The sequence below is a fragment of the Pleurodeles waltl genome, chromosome 8 (genome assembly GCF_031143425.1).
Source record: "Pleurodeles waltl isolate 20211129_DDA chromosome 8, aPleWal1.hap1.20221129, whole genome shotgun sequence".
NCBI lineage: Eukaryota > Metazoa > Chordata > Amphibia > Caudata > Salamandridae > Pleurodeles > Pleurodeles waltl.
Genome location: NC_090447.1, coordinates 790,706,508 through 790,726,722, shown reverse-complemented (window position 1 = coordinate 790,726,722; position 20,215 = coordinate 790,706,508). Strand labels below are relative to the sequence as shown.

Genomic DNA, 20,215 nt, shown 5'->3' with positions numbered 1-20,215 from the left:
ATTGACTCAAGTTTAGGTGGGAGACAGTTAAAATGCAGTTTTTACTTTAAATATCGGGAGTCTCCGGCCTGAATCGGGTTGGTATGTATGCCTGCCTCCACATTCCATTTTCTGGTTTCTTTTCGCTTGTTAGCATCTTCGATCCAAGGAGCAAAAAGAAAGTTCAATAGAATAAGCCCAGGAATGCCATCATGTTTGCCTATGACATTTCAGCTTAAGATACCACATTTTTTCAAATTTCCTCAGACCATTCAATCATCATAAATCAACCTTTATGCCAGCATGCATCAATCCATATATGAGGGCCATTCTGTAGCTCCAGGGAGAAGAAATATCGCCTCTAGCCAGCTTTAGTCACATGGTTATATTTTCATAGTGTTCTCACCCCACAGTTCCAACAATAAAATCTTATCAGAAACTACAACAGAGAATTGTAACACCACAGAGAGAGCGTCGTTCACCTCACTCAATACTTTACTCTCAGAAGCTAAAGGAGTATTGCGTGTACAACAGTACCTGCTTGAAATCTGCCCTTTCTTCAGGGTATCCCCAGATTTGTTTTTTCATTTTTGCTGAACCCGGTTTTTGCTGGTTATAGAACAGATGCAGTTTACCCCTGCTAAGCAGTGTCAAAGTGATTGTGCTTCTCCTTTCACTATTATGGAATTGGCATCCCACTGATTGGCATATTTAACTTACCTATAAGTCCCGCCTAGTATATGGTAGCAAGGGGTACCCAGGACTTATAAGTTAAATGTCACAAGTGGCACAAGCACCTATTGTGCCATACACTACGGTGACAATGTAAACATGAGTGCAGGCATTCCACAGTAGCCTGGTTATGCAGGTTTTAACTACAAATTTGACCTATCCAAATAACCCCTACTGACAGGTCCACACCTTCCTTTTAAAGACTTACTAGTCATCCTTAAATAGGCTTACTGCCTATAAGGAAGGGTACATGGTATTTGAAATTTGACATGTAAACATTTAGGGCCTGATTATGACCTTGGCAGATGGGATACTCCGTCACAAATGTGACGGATATCCCGTCTGCCATATGACAAGTTCCATTATATTCTATGGAACCTGTAAAACAGCAGGCAGGATGTCCATCACGTTTTTGACAGAGTATCTCATCTGTCATCGTAATCAGGCCCTTATTGTTAAACATATCTTTTTAGTGAAAAAGCCATAGAAGCTATATTCACTGAAGCAGGGTTGGCAGTTTCATAGGAAACCACTGAGATACAATATTAATTTTAATAAATTTTACCTCCACCTAGGAAACATCTACAAGTTTACTTTGTAGACTTTTGAAATATTTATTCCAAGTCCAATTCACTGGTGAAGTTGGAATTGTAAAAAAAAGTTTCCAATAACGACTTTTGGAAAACTACCTTTGCCATGCCCGAAGTTCCTGGAAGCTAAATCTTCATTGAGCTCTCCCTCTTCTGCCGGCTAATAATAGCATTTCAATAGGAGTGAATGAGGTGTGAACTTGCTCCCAGGACAAAAGGCACTGGGTGTGGGGTAGTGTTGTGCCCTTGACCTGGGCCCAAGGGCCCGATTAACTTCAAAGACACCTACTCTGTGACAAGCAGATGCAGCTAACACGCAGGCCTACAACATTGTTTTGTCCCCACCCCCACCCCTCCAGCCACAACGGCCTACATTAGTGGGCCTCTTGTTGACATCACTGTGTCAGATCTTGCTTGACAGTCTGCAGGAGTTTTTCACAAGACATTGGGGTGCACTTCAAAGGAGGGAAACAGAAGTCCAAAACAATTTATGTGCATTCACTGTCTAGTTGCTAAAATCTCAGCTTTGTTCTACCAGACTTCTGATTCTGAGTTTGTGGGTAGTACAGAGACTGCCTAAAACTGGATTTTAGAGTTGGATGTGAGAAGACACTGGGATTATCATAATATACATCACACATACACCCCAGCCCTCAGAGCTCAAGTTTAGTGCGGCAGAAGACTTCAGCCATCTTGAAAATCCCAAAGTGGGTAGGGGTAGACCCGGGAACCTTTAACCCACTGGTTAGGGCATCCCCATGGGTCATTTTTACCTAACAGCTCATGCCAGGCATACTGTGGTATCTCTAGGTACCAACTTCAGAACACTCCTGGACCTGTGGAAGATCGATAGAGGACTGAACCTGCTGCCCGACACCTGAGTAGAGGCCAGAACACTGGACCTGCTGCGGCTGCTCTCCATCTTGTGCCCAGGACAAGGACAGAATCCAAAAGGTAATAACGCTGATCTACAGGGACACAACAAACTACAAGAGGTCTTCTCCTGTAGCTGCCCAGCTGATTAGTTGAAACTGGGCCTATACTAACCCTTCTGGTGATCTTTGCCTGCCACCTTGTGAATCTCTAAGTGCATCCCCTGAGGTCCTGGGGGGCTTTAGAAGTATACTTCTGTGATATAATAGAACTTCTATATTACTGAAGTCATAAGGTGAAATCTTTGACCAGGGCGAACCTTGTTAGCGTATTCAACCTGCGCTCCATTGCGGTATGCACCAAACTGAGCCTAGGTTCTGTTCTAGTGCGACCACTGACTATAATAAGCACTTTGTGCTTTTTGGGGGTTTTTCCATTTAAAAAAATTAAAATCATATCTTTGGTTCCCCTTATTTGATTCTTGTAATTTTGGTGGCATTTTGTTATTTGTCATTTTGTTGGCATTTTATTAAATTTAATTCTATTTTTCTAATTTGTTTTTGCATTTTTATTATTCTGTATTTCAACTTAATTACTGTTTTAGCACTGCATAAATACTTTACGCATTGTCTTTAAGTTAAGTCTGTTTAATCTGTGCCATAGTTACCAGGGGCTTGAACTCAAGTGAACTTAGTAACTTTGAGGTTTTACCCTAACAAGGGCTGTGATGAATACTTAAGGTATGCCCCCTCAACTAATAACCCAATTTGATACAATACCCTTGTTACCAAATCTCCTTAAACAGGAGTCAATACTACAACTTCATAATTTGCCAAAACCAGTGGACAAATGCCAGTAAAGCAGCTTTAACTAAACCAGTTGAAAGCCTATATGTACAGCAACTTCCCTTGGGTACATCTTCGCGTTCTCACTCTCCCTCACAAAAATGTCCCAAAGCAACCTGCCATCTATTTTCAAGCATAGGAAGAGCTCATGAGGGCATGACTGATCAAGATCATGTATAATGACGATATAGCCTTCTTATTGAGCAGTTACAAGAGAACTTCATAATTCACATTGAGTATTCTGCAGCAAAAACACCTCATTGAGAACACCAAAAGGCTTCAAAGCATTCACAGCCCGCATTTACCTAACCTTAGAAATCCCAATCAGGTCTTAATCTTTCAAACCTATTCTGTGCTCAGAGGTCCTGTAGAACAGAGTTCCAAAGTGGTTCTCCCTAGGATAACTACTCCCGCCGTTGCATTCCAGGCTCAGACCACAATTTCAGTCAGGATGGGTGAGCAAGTAGAGGATCTGCCACCATATATGAACCTGGAATAACCCTGTTTGCCTAATGCCTAATCCCAAAGTGGAATGGCTGAACCTGAACATAAAAAAACACATTGTTCAAGGCTACAAGCTGAGATCCCTAACAATATCTTCTAACAGCAAGAAAGGCGATACTGCCAACATAGATTATATGGGAGGGGGAGGCAAAAGAAAGTCTTGGTATCCCAGAAAAAGGTGCACACTATTGCACCAAGCCCAAGGAAAATCTCTTCTCCCATCCAGAATCCAGGTATGCTGTACTATTAAGAAGAGCTAGAGAGATGACGGGGGGAGGCAGGGGAGTTGGAGGGGGACACAATCATTTTGTATAATGCTGCCCGCTCCACCCTCCCTAAAGGAAAAACAGCGAAACAGTAATTTCTTCAGTTTCTCCAATCTTAAGGGATCAAGCTCTAAGTACCAGCAAAAAAAAAAAAAATCATAATTGAAAATAAACTGCTTACTGCTTTGGAACAAGATCAAATCTCATTCGGTTCAGGAGCTCATCTTCCTGCAACATTACCAGGGCAACAGGATACATTTGATCAAAGTCAAATTGAAAATGAACTCCTGCTGGTGGGTCACGCAGAAAGTTTCGCCGATCCTGGATGTCAATAGGGTGGAAAGTAGAGAAACATTATTCAAATACTGTTTTTTAACCGTGTGGGCAGGAAGACATGCATAAGTACATCAGAAAGATACGGGAGGACAAAAAATAAACCAGAATGAAAATGTCACTTACCCAGTGTACATCTGTTCGTGGCATCAGTCGCAGTAGATTCGCATGTTCTGCAATAGCTCGCCATCTGGTGTTGGGCCGGAGTGTTACAAGTTGTTTTTCTTCGAAGAAGTCTTTCGAGTCACGGGACCGAGTGACTCCTCCTTTTGTCTCCATTGCGCATGGGCGTCGACTCCATCTTCGATTGTTTTTCCCCGCAGAGGGTGAGGTAGGAGTTGAATTGTAGTAATAGTGCCCATGCAATGGAGTGACTAAGTATGCACCTATTTAAGGTTGAGATGATACATATATAAATAATTGAAGGTAACTTCCAAACTGCTACAGGCTCCCGGGGAGGCGGGTGGGCACATGCGAATCTACTGCGACTGATGCCACGAACAGATGTACACTGGGTATGTGACATTTTCAGTTCGATGGCATCTGTCGCTGTAGATACGCATGTTCTGCATAGACTAGTAAGCAGTTATTTCCCCAAAAGCGGTGGATCAGCCTGTAGGAGTGGAAGTAGTCTGAAATAATGTTCTTAATACGGCTTGACCTACTGTGGCTTGTTGTGCGGATAACACGTCTACACAGTAGTGCTTGGTGAATGTGTGAGGCGTAGACCATGTGGCTGCCTTACATATTTCTTGCATTGGGATGTTTCCTAGAAAGGCCATGGTAGCACCTTTCTTTCTGGTTGAGTGTGCCCTTGGTGTAATGGGCAGCTGTCGTTTAGCTTTAAGGTAGCAGATTTGGATGCATTTAACTATCCATCTGGCTATACCTTGTTTTGAAATTGGGTTTCCTGCATGAGGTTTTTGAAATGCAATAAAGAGTTGTTTAGTCTTTCTGATGTTTTTTGTTCTGTCAATGTAATACATCAATGCTCTTTTGACATCTAATGTATGTAGTGCCCTTTCAGCTACGGTATCTGGCTGTGGAAAGAACACTGGAAGTTCCACTGTTTGATTTAGATGGAACGGTGAAATAACCTTTGGCAAAAATTTAGGATTGGTCCTTAGGACGACTTTATTTTTGTGTAGTTGTATAAAAGGTTCCTGTATTGTAAACGCCTGAATCTCGCTTACTCTTCTTAGGGAAGTAATGGCGATGAGAAATGCCACCTTCCAGGTTAGGAACTGTATGTCGCAGGAGTGCATGGGTTCAAAAGGTGGACCCATAAGTCTAGTTAGGACAACATTTAGGTTCCATGAAGGAACAGGTAGTGTTCTTGGTGGTATAATTCTCCTAAGGCCCTCCATGAATGCTTTAATGACTGGTATCTTATATAGGGAAGTTGAATAGGTAGTCTGCAGGTATGCAGATATTGCTGCAAGGTGTATTTTAATGGAAGAGAAAGCTAGGTTAGATTTTTGTAAGTGAAGCAAGTAACCCACTACATGTTCTGGAGTTGTGTGTAATGGTTGTATTTGATTAATATGGCAGTAGCAAACAAACCTCTTCCATTTACTTGCATAGCAGTGCCTGGTGGATGGCCTTCTGGCTTGTTTTATGACTTCCATACATTCTTGGGTAAGTTGTAAGTGCCCGAATTCTAGGATTTCAGGAGCCAGATTGCTAGATTCAGCGATGCTGGATCTGGGTGTCTGATCTTTTGGTTGTGCTGTGTCAACAGATCTGGCCTGTTGGGCAATTTGATGCAGGGTACCACTGATAGGTCTAGCAGCGTTGTGTACCAGGGTTGCCTTGCCCAAGTTGGTGCTATCAATATGAGTTTGAGTTTGCTTTGACTGAGTTTGTTTACCAGGTAAGGAAGGAGAGGGAGAGGAGGAAAAGCGTAAGCAAATATCCCTGACCAGTTCATCCATAGGGCATTGCCTTGGGATTGTTTGTGTGGGTATCTGGATGCGAAGTTTTGGCATTTTGCGTTCTCCCTTGTCGCAAACAAGTCTATCTGAGGTGTTCCCCAGAGTTTGAAATAATTGTTCAGAATTTGGGGGTGAATTTCCCATTCGTGGACCTGTTGATGATCTCGAGAGAGATTGTCTGCGAGTTGATTTTGGATCCCTGGTATAAACTGTGCTATTAGGCGAATTTGGTTGTGAATTGCCCAATGCCAAATTTTTTGTGCTAGCAGGCTTAACTGCGTGGAGTGCGTCCCCCCCTGCTTGTTTAGATAATACATTGTTGTCATGTTGTCTGTTTTGACGAGAATGTATTTGTGAACTATTATTGGTTGGAAAGCTTTTAGTGCTTGAAAAACTGCTAGAAGTTCTAGGTGATTGATATGCAGTTTTGTTTGATGTACGTTCCATTGTCCTTGTATGCTGTGTTGATCGAGGTGTGCTCCCCACCCTGTCATGGAAGCATCTGTTGTTATTACGTATTGTGGCACTGGGTCTTGGAAAGGCCGCCCCTTGTTTAAATTTATTTTGTTCCACCACAGAAGCGAGAGGTAAGTTTGGCGGTCTATTAACACCAGATCTAGAAGGTGACCCTGTGCTTGAGACCACTGTGATGCTAGGCATTGTTGTAAGGGCCTCATGTGCAGTCTTGCGTTTGGGACAATGGCTATGCATGAAGACATCATGCCTAGGAGTTGTAATACCATCTTTGCCTGTATCTTTGGTGTTGGATACATGCGTTGTATGATGGTGTTGAAATTTAGAATTCTTTGTGGACTTGGAGTGGCTACTCCCTTTGATGTGTCTATTATGGCTCCTAGGTATTGTTGTACCTTGCGCGGCAGAATGTTGGATTTTGTAAAGTTGACGGTGAACCCGAGTTTGAAGAGGGTTTGTATGATCTGATTTGTGTGATTTGAGCACTGTATGAACGAATGGGCCTTGATTAGCCAGTCGTCCAAATATGGGAACACATGTATTTGCTGCCTTCTTATGTGTGCAGCGACTACCGCTAGACATTTGGTAAAGACTCTTGGTGCGGTTGTTAATCCGAAAGGCAGTACCTTGAATTGGTAATGTATTCCTTTGAATACAAACCTTAGGTATTTCCTGTGCGATGGGTGTATTGGTATATGGAAATAAGCATCCTTGAGGTCTAAAGTTGCCATGTAGTCGTGTAGTTTTAGCAATGGCAATACTTCTTGTAGTGTGACCATGTGGAAATGGTCTGATTTGATGAAAGTGTTCACTACTCTGAGGTCTAGGATTGGTCTCAGTGTTTTGTCCTTCTTTGGTATCAGAAAGTACAGTGAGTAAACTCCTGTGTTTATTTGTGTGTTTGGCACTAATTCGATTGCATTCTTTTGCAATAGTGCCTGCACTTCTATCTCCAGGAGATTGGAATGGTGTGTTGTTAAATTTTGTGCTTTTGGTGGTATGTTTGGGGGGAATTGTAGAAATTCTATGCAATAACCATGTTGGATAATTGCTAGAACCCAAGTGTCTGTAGTGATTTCCTCCCATGCTTTGTAATAATGACCTATTCTTCCCCCCACTGGTGTTGTGTGGAGGGGGTGAGTGACATGTGAGTCACTGTTTAGTAGTAGGGGTTTTGGGGCTTTGAAATCTTCCTCTATTTCTAGGGAATTGCCCTCCTCTATATTGTCCCCGAAAACCTCCTCTATACTGTCCCTGGTAACTGGACGGTGTGGCTTGTGAGGTGCTGGCTTGTGTGCTTTGACCCCGAAACCCCCCTCGAAAGGGCGTTTTACGGAATGTGCTGTAATTCCCTCTGCTCTGCGGGGAGTAGAGTGCGCCCATGGCTTTGGCAGTGTCCGTATCTTTTTTGAGTTTCTCAATCGCTGTGTCCACTTCTGGACCGAACAGTTCTTTTTCATTAAAAGGCATATTGAGAACTGCTTGTTGAATCTCTGGTTTAAATCCAGACGTTCGGAGCCATGCATGCCTTCTGATAGTTACAGATGTATTAACTGTCCGTGCAGCTGTATCTGCAGCGTCCATGGAGGAGCGTATCTGGTTGTTGGAGATGGTCTGTCCCTCCTCAACCACTTGTTTTGCCCTATTTTGTAAGTCCTTGGGCAGATGTTCAATGAGATGTTGCATCTCGTCCCAGTGGGCTCTGTCATAGCGCGCAAGTAGTGCCTGGGAGTTCGCGATGCGCCACTGGTTTGCAGCTTGTGCTGCGACTCTTTTACCAGCTGCATCGAACTTGCGGCTTTCTTTATCTGGGGGTGGTGCATCTCCAGATGTGTGAGAGTTGGCCCTTTTCCTAGCTGCTCCTACAACGACAGAGTCTGGTGGCAGCTGTGTAGTGATGAAAACCGGGTCTGTAGGAGGCGCCTTATACTTTTTTTCCACCCTTGGTGTGATTGCCCTACTTTTGACCGGCTCCTTAAAGATGTCTTTTGCGTGCCGGAGCATACCAGGGAGCATAGGCAGGCTTTGGTATGAGCTGTGGGTGGAGGAGAGTGTGTTGAATAAGAAATCATCCTCGACCTGTTCTGAGTGGAGGCTTACGTTGTGAAATTGTGCTGCTCTAGCCACCACTTGAGAATACGCGGTGCTGTCTTCTGGTGGAGATGGCTTTGTAGGGTATGCCTCCGGACTGTTATCTGACACTGGGGCGTCGTATAGGTCCCATGCGTCCTGATCTTGGTCACCCTGGCTCATGGTGGTGTGAGCTGGGGAGTGTGATGGAGTTTGTGCTGGTGAGACGTTAATCACGGGCGGAGGAGAGGGTGGTGGGGTAACTCTTTTCACCACCTTTGGTTGTGGTGTCTGTTCCGTCTGGAACTCCAACCTTCTCTTTCTCCTAATGGGGGGAAGGGTGCTTATTTTTCCTGTCCCCTGCTGTATGAAGATACGCTTTTGCGTATGGTCCACATCAGTTGCTTGTAGCTCTTCCTCAAACCTATGCTTCTGCATTTGGGAGGTTAGCGAGTGCTCCTCTGTATAAGAGCCTGAAGCTGGGTCGCTTGCAGTCTGCGTGTTTTTTCGGCTCCGAGGTGACTTTTTTCTTTTTCGGGGCCGAAACCTCTCGGCGTCGATCTGTTTCGGTGCCGCTGTCTCGGCGTCGAGCCGTGTCCACACCGGCATCTCGGTGTCGAGGCTTGTCTCCAGCACTTTCTCGGTCCCGAGAAGGCTGCGTGCCGGTGTCTCGACCGGAGTCGGACGATCTCGGCACTGTTTGGGCCTTTTTCGGTGCCGACGGTCGGTCACCGAATTTATGGGTGGAGCCATGGCCGGATGGCAGTGGCGTCCCCTGGGCCTTGTAAATGTTTTTCTGTGTGGTTTTCGACGTCTTACTCACGGTTTGTGCATTGTCGAATCCTTCGGAGTCTGAGTCTTGGATCGAGAAGGTACCTTCCTCTTCCTGTTCCTCGAACTCCCGTTGGGCTGTCGGTGCGGACGCCATCTGAAGTCTTCTGGCTCGACGGTCTCGGAGTGTTTTTCGGGACCGGAACGCACGACAGGCCTCGCAGGTGTCTTCGCTGTGCTCAGGTGACAGGCACAGGTTGCAGACCAAGTGTTGGTCTGTGTAGGGGTATTTATTGTGGCATTTGGGGCAGAAACGGAACGGGGTCCGTTCCATCGGCGTTCTTCAGCACGCGGTCGGGCCGACCAGGCCCCGACGGAGGATCGAAAAACTACCCCGAAGGGCACCGGAGCTCTTCGATCTTCGATGCGGTGTGGAATCTAAGTACGCCGATCCCGAACGCAACAATACCGACGAAAATCTTCCGAAATTAGCTAATTTTCCGTTCCGAAACACGGAGCGACAGGAACACGTCCGAACCCGATGGCGGAAAAAAAACAATCGAAGATGGAGTCGACGCCCATGAGCAATGGAGACAAAAGGAGGAGTCACTCGGTCCCGTGACTCGAAAGACTTCTTCGAAGAAAAACAACTTGTAACACTCCGGCCCAACACCAGATGGCGAGCTATTGCAGAACATGCGTATCTACAGCGACAGATGCCATCGAACAAGATATTTCTATGCCAGCACAAGTAATAAACTCACAAGACTGATAGGCCTGCGCTTCACAGAAGAACATTTTAGAGTCCAAGGCTGATGTTGAGTTTACCGGTAGCAGCCAGAGTGCTAGTTGCGCTTAAATGAGAACAGTACATACAGACAGAAACCTATTCTTTGTAAAGTTTTACTGAGAGTTCTCCAGTAGGAGAAAACCATGTACTGAGCCAAGCATCATACAGAGTCTACAACCTGAAGGGAGACATAACTGAGAGATATGTGATCTGCTGTTGGAAGTGTGGCATTTAAGACCTATCTAGACAGTGTTGTCATCTCATCAACAGCTGTGTAACACTAGGGACATTTTGCAGTCTTGTACACTGCTGAGCAAAATAGCCCAATTAAAAGGCTTTAACTGTAACGAATACTGAATAATGAGCAGTCCTAATTCTTAATCAGATATATCAAAAGAAGAAATATACTAGAAATGTCAGAATAAATCTATTGCATACAACTGCTTTATTTCGTTGGTTTACAGGATGAAAAATGTAACAGAACTAAAAAATAAAACTAATGTAAGGCTTAGGAATCAAATGTCAGAAGGTAATAAGAGGTCAATTAAACAGTTAAACACAGATTCTCCAATAAGGTCCCTTCCATTTGAAATGATTCATTATGTTTAATTCTGCAGCTTTTGGTAACTTGCATCACCTATAATACTCCTATAAAGAGGAGGAGATGTATTCAGAATTACATTTTTCTTACATTTGATCAAAAACTATAAGACATGTCTGTGTTTTCCTTCTGCCTGTAATTGCCATCAGTTTAAACAAAAAATGGTCTAAAGAACAGTTGCCCATAAATGTAAAAATACCAACTAAAACAGCCATAGTAAAGGTTGCATTTTATGATGTCTGGAAATATTCTGTCTATAATAATAATAGTAGATGTACTATTTCGCACAGAAACAATGCTTCTTTGCAATAAAATGAAAGAGGATTTTATTCAATTGACCTTAGAGTGATAATACCATGGGTGTAGGAACTGTATGGGATGGGGGGATTTACACCCCCCAAAGATTTTTTAGAGAGGGGGCGCACGGGACAATAACCTCACAAGATTCTGAAGCACAAACTGAAGAATAAAGAATGTCAGACAGAACATATTTCTTTGAAGTACTGCAGCATATCAGCTAGGTCTCCTTGGGGCGCTGTAAACTATTAGCAAACTCTGAAGGGCTTCAGGACCTCTTTGTTTTGTTAATTATTTAATTGCAGTCGTTATGGTCTAGGGCATCCCCTAAGTAGGCCCGTTTAGCCAGCAAGGCTTACCTTAGGAAGGCAGTAGATGTATTGTTTTACGTTAATGTTGCTGCTGCTGTGGCCAAATTGAGAAAAGATGGCTGTTAAAAGGGTGGCTCAACACCTCAACCACAATATTAAATATTTAGGAAAAAGAAAGAGGTCTTCTATCGCCCATAGGGCTTTCTCTTTAGGGTACAGTATGATTTCAAACGGTCATGTTCCGTTACTTTGTTTAATCTCAGTGTATGTTGAAACAGTCCAAACAGAAAAGCATACCTTTACATCTTAGGAAAAACTTCCAGGGATTTGTGTGTGCGTATAGTGTCAATTTGATTTAAGTTGTGAGAAGTCGTTTCATTGAACTCTATACACTAACGATAGTTGCATGACAATTTTTCAAATGCTCAAATCCCAGCTTTCACAAGTTACAAATTGTGTGACTCATGGCCCATCGCACTACTTCAGTATGTATCATTTTACCTAACTAACCAGTTTGACAGGATACTGAAGTAATTCAGACTTGATCTGCTCTATACAAAAACCGCACTTGTATATGGTTAATGTAAAATAATCATGTTTCACATTTAATAATAATGTAAGCTATATAAATGAAGAACTTGAGAAACTGACACGTTTCAGGAAACTCGTGGCAATATATTTAGGCCGTGGGTTATTCTTTGAATTTTAACAAAAATAGAACTTTTAAATAAATGTCACATGAATGCAGTCATATCGTATTTACTTAATTGAGACACTGATAAATGTTTAACAGTAGATTTTTTTCATTTTAAAGTATTTACTTGTATTTTTCCTGATATTTGCTTCCTGATTTACATCTCTTGGTGGCTCGGCTCGTGCTTTGGTTCTTAAAACCAAGCTAGGCTCCTTAATATTCCCCAAGGATGTGCCCGTGTCCCACCAGAAATGTATTGTCTCAAGCGCCCTTGAAATAAAAGGAATCCATTTCATGACTCTGCAAGTTGTGCACACATCCCAGCAGCAGCACACAATAAATTGGAACGCTTTAACAAACAAATCCTTGGCTAATAAAAAGTTATATTTATGAAGTGGCAACAGCATACAGCATTTATAATAAAAACATGTTTTACTTCATAGTGCTTCTTGCAGCAGTCTTCACATAATGGTAAATAATAGGTTTTTCTATTACCCAATGAAACTCATAATATAGACACTGAAAGGATGAGTGACTGGTTTCACTCTGCTGGAGTCAGTGACATTATATATATATATATATATATTTTTTTTTTCTTTTTTTATTATTATTATTATTATTGATTGCATAGAGACCACTACAACAAACAGCTTGAGGTACAGTCAATGGTTACAGGTTAATTGACGACACACAGTTTGGTTCATTCTAAATAGCATAGGTTTCAATATATCCCCATAGGTCCCATTAGTAGGCAAAACAATGAGAAATAGTGTTGTTAGTTAAGGGCATGGTTAGGAGCCAAAATACTACATGGATTAGTATTTACCAGACCCGGCCTGTGATCGGCCTATGGGCAGCATATTCTGGTTGAGAGTGCTACGGCAAGAACTAACGTGCGGTGTTAGCCACGCTTGTTTTTAGCCCGCTGTCTGTGATGTGGTGGTAGCTGACTTAGTTATGGGAGAGAGAGACATCTGTTCTGGGTGTAAAGGTAATTGCGGAAGGGGCCCCATATGTCCCTGGGTTGGGAGCTAGGTGGTAACAGTTCACCATATTCATCTAATTGTTCTTGGTAATATATAACATCTTGCATCTAGGCGGCGACGGTGGGGGACGGGTGCCTACCCCAGTATATGTCCACTCTCCTTTTTGCTAAGAGGAGTAGCATGGCTGTGAGGTGCCTGCACTCGGCAGGTACCTGCGCAAAATGGCCTAGTAATGCCACTAACGGGGCCCTAGGTGGGTCGTGTCCAGTTATCTGTATGGTATCAGAGACCGCCTCCCACAATGCCAGTATCGGCGGGCATACCCACGCCAAGTGTAGGATGGAGGCCTGAGCCTTACCGCATCTGATGCACCTCACATCTGGGACTAAGCCTATTCTGAAAAGTTGTGAAGGGTTTCGATAGAGGCGGTGCAAGTATTTAAAGTGTATGAGACGTAATCTGTGGTTAGGGGAGAGGTGTTCTAGTTGGCCACAACAGTAGTCCTATTGTTAGTCCGAAAGTGTTGAGGAGAGGTACGCATCCCAGCTTGCATGGGCATCTGATATGAAAGTCAGGGCAGAAGCCTGGATGGAATTATAAAGACGAGTGATCAGACGCCTACGGGATGGGGCCGAAAGAATAATTTCTAATGTGGTAATGTGGATGGCGCAGAAGGGAAGGTGGGGTGTAAGGTGCGCCATGTCGCCTGAAGTTGATAATAAAACAGGACATCTAACGGTGTGTGACTGGTGCCCTCTGCCTCAGGTAGTTGTGTGATAAATTGACCATCGGGATATATATCGGCAAATTCAGAGATTTTAAGTTTGATAGCCCGTACCCTGGTGCCATATCCCTCATTGGGTTCTCGAGTAACTATGGATGGTGCATTTAAAAGGCGTAGTCCACCTTGTCTACATAGCCCCTCCTATGCCCATCGCACGCAGGCGACCGTGTTTATTTCAGCTCTGGGTGTCTTGTAAGGGTTGAACAGTGCCACAATGTGGGAGCTTGGGGCTGCTCTATCTGCCTCTATGGCAGTATGCGGTTGAAATGGGGTTGGGTGCACCCAAAAGTGGAGAGCACAGTAGGCATAAAGTGTCATGTCCGGCAGCTATAGTCCACCCCTCACCGGCGGTAGAGTGAGAAGCTTCCAGGATGCTCTGGGTTGCTTCCCCGCACAGACTAGGGTGCATAGATTGAATTTTAAACGTTTAAGGATGCAAGTAGTCAGGGGAAGGGGACTATTGAGGAACAGATAGAGGAACTTGGGAAGGACCACCATCTTTGCTACAGAGATGTGGCCTGTGAGGGATAATGGAAGGCGAGACCATAATGGTAGCCATTTCCTCCAACCAGGTCATTGCTCTACCATAATTTGCTTGCCACAGAGCATTAATGTCTCGGCTAAGCCAAATGCCTCTGTAGCGGACCGGATGTGGTATTCTGTTTGTTGGGGAAACATTTATGTATGCAAAATGCATTTCAAGGTTTAGGTTATTATACCTCGTCTCTTTACCCTTTGTTTATGTTTGTTATGTGAAATGGTATCTTCCTGCTCTCCCTGCTCTTAGAACGGTACTGCCTGGAATGTTGTATTGGAGGCAGTTGAAGAAGGAGCAGAGCAGGAGTGGCTGGAGTTTTTATTCTTCCAGACTTGAATAAATAAACAAGTATTTTTACTCTTTGAATTGGTATTTTTCTTCAGGATTCACTTCACCGGCTCGTCCGAACATTGAAGGGGTAATTCAAGGGAGAAAGGCAGAGTCTGATCAAAGTTCTCCAAAAATATTAAAGTGACTTCGAGTGAGACAAGCAATATCGATTTAGTCAACAGTCTAGGGCTGTTTATGCAGAATGTTGTATTTCCTGCAGTTCTATACCATGAAAACACAGATAAACATCACAGTGACTTCCAGGGTCATAATTTAAAACATTGCTTGGGTTGGCATACAAAAAAAAAAGCGGTAGGCCACAGGTTAATGTGCTGTTCACTGAAACACTGCATATATTATGTTCAATTATAAAAAATAATATTTACTGTTAAAGGGAGGCTTATTAGAGGACAGTGAAAATATCACTGCAAGAAAAAAAACATACAAACATGGAAAATAGAATAGTGTATGCATGTAGTGGCCATTGGTTTAATGTGCTTCCTGCTTTCTGGTGTTACTTCTTATCATGTTAAACATATCACAGAAGACCAAAATAATACTAGATACATGAGCTAAGAAAGGTGGCATTATAGACGCCTAAAACTAAAGTACTGTACATTGTTGTAAGTGGACATAAACTATGATACTGTTTGCTGGTCATCCAGAATGCTAGTAAGAATGATAGACACATGCTAACACGTCATCATCCAACCAGTCACCTGGGTACCACATTAGCTGCCAATATGGTGTGCTTTTAGATACCTTAGATACTTAATTTCTCCATCAATTACTCCTTAGTTAAGCTGAAGAGAAAGTAATATTCTTCGTCCCAAAAGGATTGTCTGCTTTGGCCACTGGGACTACCATTCTGTGTTTGTGAGAGAAGGCGGGCCTAAATTTCATACATCAGGGCGTTCAGCATACCAAAATTATGGAAACCAACAACAATTTTTCTATGTACAAAAGAAATATTTCTCAGATAGGTCACAACACACACTTCTTAGAACGACTCAAAATGAAATGCCATGTAAATACTCAATGAAGCCCCTTTACTTATATTTAATACCAAGTCTTTGCTTGATTAACTTTACTAACTACAAATTGCAAGTCGACTTAGTAAGATTTCTGTGACTAGACACAAACAGCATAGTTTAAAATATATTTTAAAAATACATACAGCAGATAAGGCTAAAATCTGTTGTTGAATTGTTTCTTCCTCGTTATATCCAACCCAAGGTGGAACAGCTGCATCTGCACAAAATAAGTAAAATAATTAATTAATCTTTTGCAAGCTCAGTACAGGCTTGTATAATTTTCTGCTATCATACCTCCTTCACAAATTATTTGACATAAATGTTTCATCAGTTTTAAAAACAGCCTTAACCCCCCTGGAGCTAAAAAAAAAAAGAACTCAAACCTCTTAAGTTGGGTGTGGATTTGGAGCAGCACAAGACAAGGGTTAAGAATGTGGTCCGTGTACATAATTGACATGTGAAGACCCCATTCACTAAAACTACCGTATTGGCCAAACAAAACCATAGTCCTAAACAATAGCCATGATACAGGTTAGACCCAAGGACGCAGTGTGGTTCTGAGAACACTGCACCTGTTTTTAAGGTTACAGAAGTGGTTTATTTTGATTGTTGTATTCCCAACAAAGGCACTTCAGTTAATATAGGTTTACATCAGCACCAGCACTTGGTATATTAACATTTTTTCTAACACGTCCAAAAAAGTCACAGCTGAAAAATCGCCAGATATATCAAATTCACACATAGTACAACCTGCTGCATCAACCAGAAACCCCGTTTTGGCTAGGACTTTATCCTCACTGGCTCCCAACTCATACTGGCCTCTCTAAAACACAGGATTCGTTGAATTATGTAGCCTTGCTGCCAACACTCTTTATGCGGCATTTTACACTATCTATCTTCAATGAGTTTTGCTTACTGCCCTTCGTCACTTGGTAAAAAAGAAGCAACAACAACAAGGTGATGGATGGGACGATTGAATTAACTTAAGCCACTGGCAATCATTCAATCTCCTTTCTAGTCTGTAGTTTTTTTACCCACCATGCCACTCTAAATAAAAGCCAGCCTTACGCAAATCATTACTGACCCTGCTCCTCATGGGAATAGTCCGTCCCAAACTACCAGGCATGTCCCCCTCCAGCAGGAACTACAAGCAACCCCAGACTAGTTTCAAAGTCCTTAAGTCTCCTGAGTAAGGGATAGCTTGGGGAGGGAAACAGCCATTACAACTCGGCCATTACCACACATGACTGTTACCACTAAGCTATTACCACGCATAAGACTTTACCACGCATGCCTTTACCACGCATAGGACTTTACCACTAATATACCTTTACCATACATGCCTTTACAACAAATTTTGTTCTAAAGGCATGAATGGTAAGGGCATATGCGTAGTAAACGTTTTAAAGGTAAGTATTTTTTTTTATTTTGTAAAGGCACAAATCGTAATGGTATGTGCATGGCAAATGTTTTACAGGTAAGTATTAATGGCCAGGTTCATCAAAATCCCATTTTGCATTTCCTAAATAGAGAATTTTAAGAAATCGCTATTTAGCCCCTTCGCTGCAGGCCTTTGCCCCCTCCTGTGCCAGGCCTTTTTTTGGCTATTTGGGGCAGTTCGCGCTTAGACCCTCATAACATTTTGTCCACATAAGCTAGCCAAGCCAAATTTGCGTCCTTTTTGTCCAACATCCTAGGGATTCTAGAGGTACCCAGACTTTGTGGGTTCCCCTGAAGGAGGCCAAGAAACTAGCCAAAATACAGTGAAATTTTCGTTTTTTTTAAAAAAATGGGAAAAAGTGGCTGCAGAAGAAGGCTTGTGTTTTTTTCCCTGAAAATGGCATCAACAAAGGGTTTGCAGTGCTAAAATCACCAGCTTCCAGGAACAGGCAGACTTGAATCAGAAAACCCAACTTTTCAACACAAATTTGGCATTTTACTGGGACATACCCCATTTTTACAATTTTTTGTGCTTTCAGCCTCCTTCCAGTCAGTGACAGAAATGGGCGTGAAACCAATGCTGGATCCCAGACACCTAAACATTTCTGAGAAGGAGACAAAATTCTGAATTCAGCAAGGGGTCATTTTTGTAGATCCAACAAGGGTTTCCTACAGAAAATAACAACTGAAAAAGAAAAATATTGAAATTGAGGTGATAAAAACAGCGATTTTTCTCTACGTTATACTCTGTAACTTTTTCCTGCAATGTCAGATTTTCGAAAGCAATATACCGTTACGTCTGCTGGAGTCCTCTGGTTGCAGGGATATATAGGGCTTGTAGGTTTATCAAGAACCCTAGGTACCCAGAACCAATAAATGAGCTGCACCCTGCAGTGCGTTTTCATTCTATACCGGGTATACAGCAATTCATTTGCTGAAATATAAAGAGTGAAAAATAGCTATCAAGAAAACCTTTGTATTTCCAAAATGAGCACAAGTTAAGGTGTTGAGGAGCAGTGGTTATTTGCACATCTCTGAATTCCGGGGTGACCATACTAGCATGTGAATTATAGGGCATTTCTCAAATAGACGTCTTTTTTACACACTCTCTTATATTTGGAAGGAAAAAATTTATGGAAAGACAAGGGGCAATAACACTTGTTTTGCTATGCTATGTTCCACCAAGTATCCCGATAAAAATGATACCTCACTTGTGTGGGTAGGCCTAGCGCCCGCGACAGGAAATGCCCCAAAACACAACGTGGACACATCACATTTTTTGAAAGAAAACAGAGGTGTTTTTTGCAAAGTGCCTACCTGTAGATTTTGGCCTCTAGCTCAGCCGGCACCTAGGGAAACCTACCAAACCTGTGCATTTTTGAAAACTAGAGACCTAGGGGAATCTAAGATGGGGTGACTTGTGGGGCTCTGACCAGGTACTGTTACCCAGAATCCTTTGCAAACCTCAATATTTGGCTAAACAAAACACGTTTTCCTCACATTTCGGTGACAGAAAGTTCTGGAATCTGAGAGGAGCCACAAATTTCCTTCCACCCAGCGTTCCCCCAAGTCTCCCAATAAAAATGATACCTCACTTGTGTGGGTAGGCCTAGCGCCCGCGACAGGAAATGCCCCAAAACACAACGTGGACACATCACATTTTTTCATAGAAAACAGTGCCTACCTGTGGATTTGGCCTCTAGCTCAGCCGGCACCTGGGGAAACCTAGCAAACCAGCGCATTTTTGAAAACTAGAAACCCAGGGGAATCCAAGATGGGGTGACTTGTGGGGCTCTGACCAGGTTCTGTTACCCAGAATCCTTTGCAAACCTCAAAATTTGGCCAAAAAAACACTTTTTCCTCTCATTTCGGTGACAGAAAGTTCTGGAATCTGAGAGGAGCCACAAATTTCCTTCCACTCAGCGTTCCCCCAAGTCTCCCGATAAAAAATGGTACCTCACTTGTGTGGGTAGGCCTAGGTGTTTTTTGCAAAGTGCCTACCTGTGGATTTTGGCCTCTAGCTCAGCCAGCCCCAGGGGGGGCAGAAATGGCCTAAAATAAATAAATAAGGTTTCTGCCCCCCCTGGGGACAGATCGGCCTAATAACAATAGGCAGAAATGGACTAAAATAAATTTGCCTCCCCACCCCCCCCCCCCCCACCCCCCGGGAGCGACCCTTGCCTACGGGGTCGCTCCCCCTGCGTGACACTGGCACCAAAAAATCCCAGGTGCCTAGTGGTTTCTGCCCCCCTTGGGGGCAGATTGGCGTAGCAAAAATCGTCTGATTTGCCCCCAAAGGGGACAGAAATGGCCTAAATAAAATTTGCCCCCTAGGGGAGCGACCCCTGCCTAAGGGGTCGCTCCCCTTGCGTGAAATTCACATAAAAAAAAAAATCCCTGGTGTCTAGTGGTTTCTGTCCCCCTTGGGGGCAGATTGGCCTCATCAAATTAGGCCAATCTGCCCCCAAGGGGGGCAGAAATGGCCTAAATATAATTTGCCCCCTAGGGGAGCAACCCTTCCATCCCTGCCTTGGGGGGGTGGGTGGGGAGCACAGGGGGGGGGGGGAGCGCTAGCGCTCCACCCCAGTTCCCGGGTGTAGGACGAGGTGACCTCGTCCAAGGCACCCGGGAACCGATGCCTTGGACGAGGTCACCTCGTCCAAGGCATGCAAGAGGTTAGGGAATGCAAAATGGTATGTAACACTACAGAATCGCAAACTCTATTAGGGAATCGCTATTTGGGATTTCGTCTCTATTCCTTCCTATGGGAAGGCCCATGGCTGTGAATGGTTTTGCTTTACCTAAATTGAGATTTCCTACTGGGAAATCACAGAATTGGAAAATGCAAAACCAAGGGTATTCAATGTAAGTATGGGATAACTGAGAAGTGGCCCTGCTCTCTCATCCACAGTAGTTAGTTTATCCCCTTCACTAAATATTCCAATATACACAGAAATGTGGGGAGAAAAAACTCAATACTAATATAGTGATTTGTCTTGTCTTTTTGATACAATTAATTTGCATTAATTGAATAATATA

At 43.2% G+C, this 20,215-nt stretch overlaps 1 protein-coding gene across 1 annotated transcript in view; it reads right to left on the bottom strand.

Moving 5' to 3' along the window:
• Positions 1-20,215, bottom strand: part of SYAP1 (synapse associated protein 1) — a 112,462-nt gene that overhangs the window by 35,451 nt on the left and 56,796 nt on the right. The window contains exons 4-5 of the mRNA XM_069205037.1: positions 15,880-15,953; positions 3,971-4,110 (exon numbers count right to left, since the gene is read on the bottom strand). Coding sequence (XP_069061138.1) covers positions 3,971-4,110; positions 15,880-15,953 — 214 coding nt within the window. The remainder of the gene's footprint in view (positions 1-3,970; positions 4,111-15,879; positions 15,954-20,215) is intronic.